This window comes from Pinus tabuliformis, chromosome 9, assembly GCF_031772625.1.
Source record: "Pinus tabuliformis cultivar Carrire ecotype Pingquan chromosome 9, CPIR1, whole genome shotgun sequence".
Taxonomy (NCBI): Eukaryota; Viridiplantae; Streptophyta; class Pinopsida; order Pinales; family Pinaceae; genus Pinus; species Pinus tabuliformis.
In genome coordinates this window covers 508,176,502-508,185,798 of record NC_142307.1, presented here as the reverse complement: position 1 = coordinate 508,185,798, position 9,297 = coordinate 508,176,502, and the positions used below count along the sequence as shown (strand labels likewise).

General features: G+C 38.4%; 1 protein-coding gene across 1 annotated transcript; it reads right to left on the bottom strand.

The window, feature by feature from the left end:
* Positions 1-1,932: 1,932 nt before the first annotated feature.
* On the bottom strand, positions 1,933-8,969 carry LOC149149436 (LOB domain-containing protein 29-like). The gene is made up of 3 exons (XM_089442481.1): positions 8,784-8,969; positions 8,594-8,630; positions 1,933-2,363 (listed from the first exon to the last, which is right to left on the bottom strand). Exons 1-3 carry the CDS (start codon positions 8,967-8,969, stop codon positions 1,933-1,935), a joined length of 654 nt encoding a protein of 217 aa, XP_089298607.1.
* Positions 8,970-9,297: the final 328 nt, after the last annotated feature.

Genomic DNA, 9,297 nt, shown 5'->3' with positions numbered 1-9,297 from the left:
AACTTATTAGCCACGGCATGGAGAGGGTTTTAATAAAGTTAAACTAGCAATATATTCCAGTTAATACTGATGAAACATTTCTCCAAATTGTTAAGAACATTTTTGGTGATGGTTTTGATATTTATTATGGTTTATTTATGTACAGTAACAATTCAATGGAGTAGTAGGCTAAATTCGAGACGGATTTTGATGCTCCAAAGATATAGTTTATATGGCTATTGTATCATATAGTTAGAAAGAAATTATTTGAATGGGTTGGGTGTGGGGAAACCTCTAAACAAATTTCAACATTCTCTAACATGCAAAATTTTTACTCGTTAGGTAACTCTTCCAACAAGCATAAAATAAAGAAGTTATTTGGTGTTGTTAATGAAATTAATTATGGATGTCAAATTTCTTTACGATCAATGCTAATTCAAATATATTTTGAATATACAAAGTTTTTCAAGCTTTCTTTGACATATGTATTGTATATATTTGTTTTTATACTCCCACTATAGTAGAATAAAAAATATGACCTTTCACTTTTCAATTTTTTCTCTAAAAAAAAATTGACATTTCTATTATTTTCCTCATGGGTGTCTTAAATATCAATAGGGGTTAAACATTTAGAAAATTTTATTATCATCTTTTAGAGTATAAGATGTAATAGATGAGAGAACCCACACATCCTTTCTTTCAAATGAATGAAATATTTCTAAACCTAAAGTATTCCATATTGAACAAATAGCTCAAATTCTTCTATATAGTTCTTAGCAGCTAAACCGCATTCCATGCTATTTTCAAAACATGTACCTTAAAGTATTAAACCATTTTTTATTCAATAAAAATGATCTTTAAAATCTACATTTCCTTATGTTAATTAATTTAATGTTATTGGTTTGAAAATTAGAATTTACCAAAATATTAAACTATGGTTCCTATGTACTTTTTTATTAAAAGTAAAAAAATAACTACCTCGTCCAAAACCTCTCTTCTTACTTCCACCCTTCTCAACTCTATTTTTCCTAGGCCACTACCAAAAATAAATGCTCCTTTCTCCCCAACTTTAAAAAACTATCAATAACACACTAAACAATGCATTCAAAGGAAAAAAACTATCAATAACACAGTAAACAATGCATTCAAAGGAAAACGTGATCTCTCAAAAGTGATTGATGCTCCTCATCACGATCTAGAAAATGACCAAAAAAATATTAATTATGTCCTGATGCAACTTAGGCGTGGTTTAAATCAAATGCCCCCAAAAAATCTTTCTCGCAAATATCAATCATTATATTTTTATAGTTCTCTTGTCCAGGTTTGGTTTATTCCATTTTGAAATGTTTGTGTTTGGAGTCCAAGTGAATTGACATATTATAAACGGAACAATATAAGTTATGCGCTGCATTTAGTTTATTATTCTATGAATATTACAAAATTGTTTATTATTATATTAGTATTAGAAAATTGTGCATTCTAAACAATGGCCCCTCACCAACCCAGAAGTTAGGTATGTTGCTGCCCTTGACTCTACTTCTCTTCTTTTATTTTATTTTTAAGTAAATGAATATTCAACCGTTCCCTTTTCCAAATTCGAAGGTATATTAGTTTAAATAATCATCGTCAAAATGTTAGTTCGGTTATATCCCTTGAAAATAAAATATGGTTAAGCCCTTGCATCTATGAAGTACAATCAAATTTCAGGCCACGCAATTAGTTCAGGCCAATCAAATTTCAGGCCACACAAGTCTGTGCACAGCTTTTTAAATATAACAACATCAATATCACACACAACTCTGTGCACAGCTTGATGCCCACATGTTCAGAATGGTACAATATACGAGTATCTTGTGTCCTCTAAAACATCCTGCATAGGTTTGTTGACCGTGCGTAGCCTGTAAAGTAATAATATCTTGATCTAATAGCAGAATAAATAGAATCTACTGTTGGTTAGGACGTGGTGCTGTACGTGATATCATTTGAATTATTTCTTCGAAGAACGGTGAAAACCAAGTCTTCCAGATCTCCATCCTGCCTGTTATTCGGGCGTGTCTGCTCAGATAATCTTTCGACGCCCTGGAAGACATCCATCTCTTGGGATGTAGACAGGCGATGAATGCCCCCATGTATGTCCCGCACGTTATAACTGCTCCATGATCGCTCATCCTCCATAGCCCCCTCATTGTAATTATTGATTGCAACGTTGCCGGATCGAATCTGTTGATGGTGGTCTTCTGTAGGATCCAAATACTCTTTATTATAAGAACTGTTGCTATTGCAATTATATGTTAAACTTGACATTTCCGATTGCTTGTCATTCAAATATTCAGGACTTGGTGAAGCCCCCACTGAGCTGCTACTGGCTGCGAGCTGAGCATAGCCTGTTGAAATTTAATTTCAACTCCGTGCGTACCTCACCCAAAACCGCCAAAGCAAAACCGGAAACCTGCTTAACTTTCTCGGACCGCCTACCAGCGAAAAGATGTTTCCGTATATGCGACTCCGATGGAATATGGTGGCGCCACGTGTTTCTGACCTGACGTAACGCAACGTCACGTTCTCGGGAGGTAAACCTCAGCAGTAGTATGGCTTCCGATATTCACCTCCGCCGTCGGATTTGGTTGCGTGTTGTCAGCCGTCGATCCATGAAGGTGCACGGGCCTGCGTCAATTCAATGCGTTGCGTGGAGTGTTGACCGCCGTAAGTGATGAAGTTATGGTCTTTAATGCATTTACGAAGTTTTGGTGAGGCCCTTTTAATATGGGTATGGGCAAACTTTATTATATGTTCTTTTATATATGTTTTTATACGGCATGTATTAAAAACATAAATCGTATGTAATAAGTTTTTGTTTCACGCGTTGACCATTTTTTTTGGGCAATGGTATGTAAAAAGAATATTGACACAAGTTAAAAAGAAGATGAACGAGCCAAAGAGAAATATGCTCGTGGGTTGTAATATGCATAGTGCATTTTTGTAATATGAGAGCGTGAGGGGGCAGCGTAGGTAAAATATATGGGAAGTTGTAAAATACACAGGGTGTATGGTGAAGAAGAGAACGCATATGAGAGTGCGTAAATATAGTTTTTGCTGCAGCGAAAAAAAAGGTGTGTTGACTTGTAAGAAAACTATGGTGATGCACAGCAGTGCATGAAAGAAAAGGAAAACAGGGGAGCGCACATGAAGCAGGTTGAAGGCATTGCACAGTAGTGCATAGATTTTATTAATGAATTGGATTTGCATTGAAATGCAAAAGAAAAGAACGCATAAGTTTTTTATGTAATGTGAAAACCCAGGAATGAAAAAAAAGGATTTCACTCATATGTAAATGTAAATTTATTTTACAGCAGTAAGTGTAAAAATGGTTTTTCACAGCAGTGAATGTAAAAGTGGGTTTTACAGCAGTAAACCCAACACAGTGAACTCTCAGGTGGAGAGAAAAGACACAGTTTTTGGTTTTGATGGGTGAAAGTATTTTTTGTAAATCCCTCTGAGTGAAAGAGGATGAAGTTTGTATCAGGCGTTATATTTTAATTAATAGAAATGCTTTTATGGTGTGTAATACTCTGTTCAGTCAATTTTTATTAAAAGCTTCCCTGTGCAAAAGGGTCCTGGAAGAAATGAAACAGAGCATTGGCTCTGTGGTGTTAATGGTTTTGGTTTTTGGTATTTTCCCACTGAAAAAAAATAACCAACAGTGGTATCGGAGCTAGTTCAGGCTCTTTGAAGACTCAAAGAAGCTGAAGGAAGGAGTGGTTGCAGCAGTCAAACTTCTCCAGCAGTGTGAAGACTCAGCCAAAAGAGTTAAGGTATTTCTCAAAGCTTTCCTCTGTGTTACTGTTGAAGAAACAGTCAGTGATTTAAAAGAAAACACAGTCAAGTATTTAAAGCCTAGATAAGAATGGCAAGGTCAAAGAAGAAAGCCTCCAGGGCTGCTAAAAATGTGTCTCCCTCCTCTACTAAACTAGAAGCCAATCCATTAGAATACATTCTATTTCAAACCCCAAAGTTTGATGGAAACTTTGATGTATGGGAAATAATGTTGAGGGCTTTCCTAATGTCTGAGGGGATTGAAGTCTGGGAGTCAGTGATTGATGACAGCAAGATGGATAAAGAATCCATGGAGTATGATGCACAAGCAGCAAAACTAATCTTGGATGGACTCCCTGATTCTGTGAAAAGGATTCTAGGAAAATATACATCAGCAAAGGATATATGGGACAGACTGCATGACCTTCATGCAAAGGGAGCACTGACCATGACAATGAGTCAAGAAGAACCCATCATAGAAGCTGAGAATGAAAAGCTTGACCTCATCAAGCTTCAAGTAAAGGAAAGGGATGAAGAGCTTGCCAAGCTCAAGAAGGAGCTTGATCAATGCAAGAGGAAACATCATGAAGAAGTCATGTCTATGACAAATCAGCTAAATGAAGCAAACAAGCAGGCAGATGCCTTGACAAGTCAACTTGAACAAAGGCACAAGAGAGTGAACAAGCTTGTAGAAGAGATTGGACAGTACAAGGTAGAGGTCTCCTCCCTTAAGTCCGAACTACAAGAAGCCAGGAAACAGGCACAAGGAGCTGAAAAGAAAATGAAGAGCAGTCAAGCAAAAGATGAAGAAATCTCCAAAATGAAGACAGACATTATCTCCTTCAAAATAGTAGCAGCTGAAGCTACTCGTAGCAAGGAAGAAACTGAGGGACAACTAGCAAGGAAAAACAATGTATGTGAAAAGTTAGAAGAAGAGATTGTCCTCCTCAGGAAGAAGGTTGAAGGGATGAACAAGATGATGAAGAGCTCTCAAGCTTTGGATGACATGCTCAGCTATCACAGATCTCCATGTAATAAATCAGGACTTGGGTATGTAGGTGAACCCTCAAACAAGCATGAGGATGTTTTAAGTAAAGAAGATGTGAAGAAGCCAGAAAGTGATGGTGATGCTCCTAGTTCCAGCAAAGGCAAGGAGAAAAATGAAGGCTGCAATAGAAAAAATCCTCCTCCAAGTAGAAAACCAGCTCCAAGAAAAAATGTAGCTGATGGAAAAGAGGCAAGATGCAATGGTCATCAACAAAGGATCTCAAGGCAGCAAGGCTTCAGAAGTACATCTAGAAAAACTCCATCTCCCAGGTACCAAAGTTCATTTTATGGTTATTGTTATGCTTGCTCAAACTTTGGTCATATGGCAAAAGACTGTAGAGCATTTCATGGAGATAGATGTTGTGGTCCCCGACAATCTCTAAGAAATAATTTCACAAGAAGAAATCATGAATTCTCATTCATGAAAAATGTTGAATGTTTTAAATGTCATAACATTGGGCATATGGCACGTGACTGTAACTTGACATGGGCTCTTACACAAGCTAGACCCATGCAAAAGAAGAAAGTTACACAAGTATGGAGAAGAAAAGAAATACAGTGTGAAAGCCCCTTAAGCAACGCAGCCGATCTAAATTTGTTTTGACAAGAGTCTGCCAAAAGAAGACAAGCATACATTAAAGGGGAGCTTGTAATTTTTGTTGCTGAACTGTATTAACAGTCATTTGTTGATGGAGGATGTATTGCAGCACAACAGTTGCAAATGAAATTTTTGCTAATCCCTCTAAAAGGTAATATGCAGCAGTGATGAAATCAGCAATGTTTTTGCTTGGTGTTTATGCAATATGCACAGAAATGCATAGAGAAGAAAAGGGGACAGCGCTCAAATGTAAAGTGCAGCAGCGCAATAAGGAGTATGCAGAGCATGGAGACCCTCACAGCAGTGGGAAGACAGAACATAAAACAGCAGTTTGGGAATTTTTTTTATGGAGCACATGGATTAGAATGAACAACAGTTTAATTTTTTTTGTGGTGCACATGCATTGAAATGCATAGCAATGGAAGGTAGTTTCCTTCTATGTAATGTGAGAGAATATACTCACAGCAGAATGAGTGTAATGCACAACAGATGAAATGTTTTGTATTGGGAATGAAAATGCAAAGCAGTGAGAAGAAAATGAGAAGAATGCAAAACGCAGCAGAACGTAAATGCCCAGTGGCTGAGAATCCAATGAAATTTTTCACACAGCAGTGAAAAATGTAATGTTTTCTTTTGTATGCAATGCAACATGCAAAGAAATGCATAAAGAAAAACATGGACAGCAGATTTTTAATGCACACTGGATGTATAAGAATGTGTGTGGCAGCAGAAAGCCAAAGGAATTGCACAGCAGTGCATTGTGTAATTAAAAAAAATGAAACTGAAGATTGTGTGAAGCAAGGGTGCATAAGAAAAGGCAGCAGCCCGTGTTAATTTTTTTTGTGGAGAATGAAGTGCCAAGAGTATGGGCACATAGCAGTATGATGAAACAAAAGGCAGCGACAGTGCAAATTGCAGAAGCAATGCAGCAGCAAGAAGTTATGGATAGCAGCATGATGGAAAGAAGGCGAAGCACACAGCAATGCAAATAAGAAAATGCAGCAGCAAGAAGTTATGGACAGCAGCATGATGGCAAGAAGGAGAAGCACACAACAATGCAAATAAAAAAAATTGCAGCAGCAAGAAGTTTTGAACAGCAGCACATGCAAAAGAAATTTTCCTTACAGCAGTAAAGGTAAATGTAATGAATTTGTTGTTCATTGAATTGATATGCAATATATGCAACAGCAGTGAGTGTAAGAAATGTTCACACACAGGTGTGTAAATTTGCAAGTTGGGACAGTGTAATTGTTCCAGAAAAGACAGAGTATTTTGTCTTTGAAAAGTGCAAGAAGCAGTGCAAGTGTAGACACAACAGTGTGGGGTAGACACAGCAAAGAAGATGGCACAACAGTGCAGCAGAGAATATGCAGCAGCATAAAAGAACAATGTAATGAGTTAGCACACACAACAGTGCAATGATTGTTTGTTTTGGAACTGCATTTGCAGCAGTCATTTGGTGAAACCCTCTGTTGAGAGGAAGATGCTTTTTAGCATTGTTTGGTGAATCCCTCTGTCATGAGGAAGGTGCTCTTAAGCACAGTCACATGGTGAATCCCTCTGTCAAGAGGAAGATGCTCTTCAGCACATTGTTATAGTGAATCCCTCTGTCATGAGGAAGGTGCTCTTAAGCACAGTTTCAGGTTAATCCCTCTATTAAGAGGAAGACAACTTTGTTTGTTTGTGGAACTGCATCAGAAGCAGTTGGTGAATCCCTCTATGCGAGGAAGATTGGTGAACCCCTCTATGTGAGGAAGATGTCTTTGTAACAGCAGTTGGTGAATCCCTCTATGAGAGGAAGTGTTTGGGTAAGATTGAAAGCCCAGCAGTTGAAATTAAAGGGGAGTGTTGAAATTTAATTTCAACTCCGTGCGTACCTCACCCAAAACCGCCAAAGCAAAACCGGAAACCTGCTTAACTTTCTCGGACCGCCTACCAGCGAAAAGATGTTTCCGTATATGCGACTCCGATGGAATATGGTGGCGCCACGTGTTTCTGACCTGACGTAACGCAACGTCACGTTCTCGGGAGGTAAACCTCAGCAGTTGTATGGCTTCCGATATTCACCTCCGCCGTCGGATTTGGTTGCGTGTTGTCAGCCGTCGATCCTTGAAGGTGCACGGGCCTGCGTCAATTCAATGCGTTGCGTGGAGTGTTGACCGCCGTAAGTGATGAAGTTATGGTCTTTAATGCATTTACGAAGTTTTGGTGAGGCCCTTTTAATATGGGTATGGGCAAACTTTATTATATGTTCTTTTATATATGTTTTTATACGGCATGTATTAAAAACATAAATCGTATGTAATAAGTTTTTGTTTCACGCGTTGACCATTTTTTTTGGGCAATGGTATGTAAAAAGAATATTGACACAAGTTAAAAAGAAGATGAACGAGCCAAAGAGAAATATGCTCGTGGGTTGTAATATGCATAGTGCATTTTTGTAATATGAGAGCGTGAGGGGGCAGCGTAGGTAAAATATATGAGAAGTTGTAAAATACACAGGGTGTATGGTGAAGAAGAGAACGCATATGAGAGTGCGTAAATATAGTTTTTGCTGCAGCAAAAAAAAAGGCGTGTTGACTTGTAAGAAAACTATGGTGATGCACAGCAGTGCATGAAAGAAAAGGAAAACAGGGGAGCGCACATGAAGCAGGTTGAAGGCATTGCAGAGTAGTGCATAGATTTTATTAATGAATAGGATTTGCATTGAAATGCAAAAGAAAAGAACGCATAAGTTTTTTATGTAATGTGAAAACCCAGGAATGAAAAAGAAGGATTTCACTCATATGTAAATGTAAATTTATTTTACAGCAGTAAGTGTAAAAATGGTTTTTCACAGCAGTGAATGTAAAAGTGGGTTTTACAGCAGTAAACCCAACACAGTGAACTCTCAGGTGGAGAGAAAAGACACAGTTTTTGGTTTTGATTGGTGAAAGTATTTTTTGTAAATCCCTCTGAGTGAAAGAGGATGAAGTTTGTATCAGGCGTTATATTTTAATTAATAGAAATGCTTTTATGGTGTGTAATATTCTGTTCAGTCAATTTTTATTAAAAGCTTCCCTGTGCAAAAGGGTCCTGGAAGAAATGAAACAGAGCATTGGCTCTGTGGTGTTAATGGTTTTGGTTTTTGGTATTTTCCCACTGAAAAAAAATAACCAACACCAACAGCCAATTCTTCTTTCAAATTCACAACCTGCCATTGAAAAACAAAACGATTTCGGGCATCTCAGGCGTCATCAGATATTAAACATTTCGTTAATCTAAAATGAAACATCTAAAGGAATTTGCTTGCATGGGAATCGCGATGAAAGAAAAGGTGCAGTTCAGTTGCAGTTGATAGACCTACCTGTTGCTGAAGACCATAAATATGCGAAACGCAACCATAAACAGGATCCTGAAGCCGAGCCTCTGCCTCATACAATACGCTAGCTACGGTACCGTATCGTTGGTGAATAGGCAGCTGCATCAACAGCTTAGAGAAGTTGCTCGCTCCGAAGACCACATGTATAGCACCAAACTGGGGTGCCCCCATTTCGTCGGAGCAGAAATAAGGGGCGTAAATACATCCTTTCACGCACTTTCTCCTCAGAAACTTGCATGCTCCGCAAGGTGCCCGTCCCCCTCCCATAGTTATACTCTTCCCCCGACCACCGTCGGGTTTTACGTAAGGGATTCGACCGGGCGTTAGCCCCGCTACAAGTGGGGATAATAAGCAAAACCTGAAGAGGAGGTGAGGAGAAAGTACAGACGCAGACGCAGGAGACTGACGGGAATCGAATTACAGACAGATAACTTATAAGGAATTCCTAAAGGCGAACCCTACTGGGTGGTCCAGCCTGATGTAAGCGAAAATGATTCCT

Coding starts and splice junctions, on each gene's coding strand:
- LOC149149436 (XM_089442481.1), bottom strand. CDS start 8,969: ATGGGGGCACCCCAGTTTGGTGCTATACATGTGGTCTTCGGAGCGAGC. Junction 8,631..8,783: donor TTTATGGTCTTCAGCAACAG/GTAGGTCTATCA, acceptor TTTCAATGGCAG/GTTGTGAATTTGAAAGAAGA. Junction 2,364..8,593: donor AGAATTGGCTGTTGGTGTTG/GTTATTTTTTTT, acceptor AAATTTCAACAG/GCTATGCTCAGCTCGCAGCC.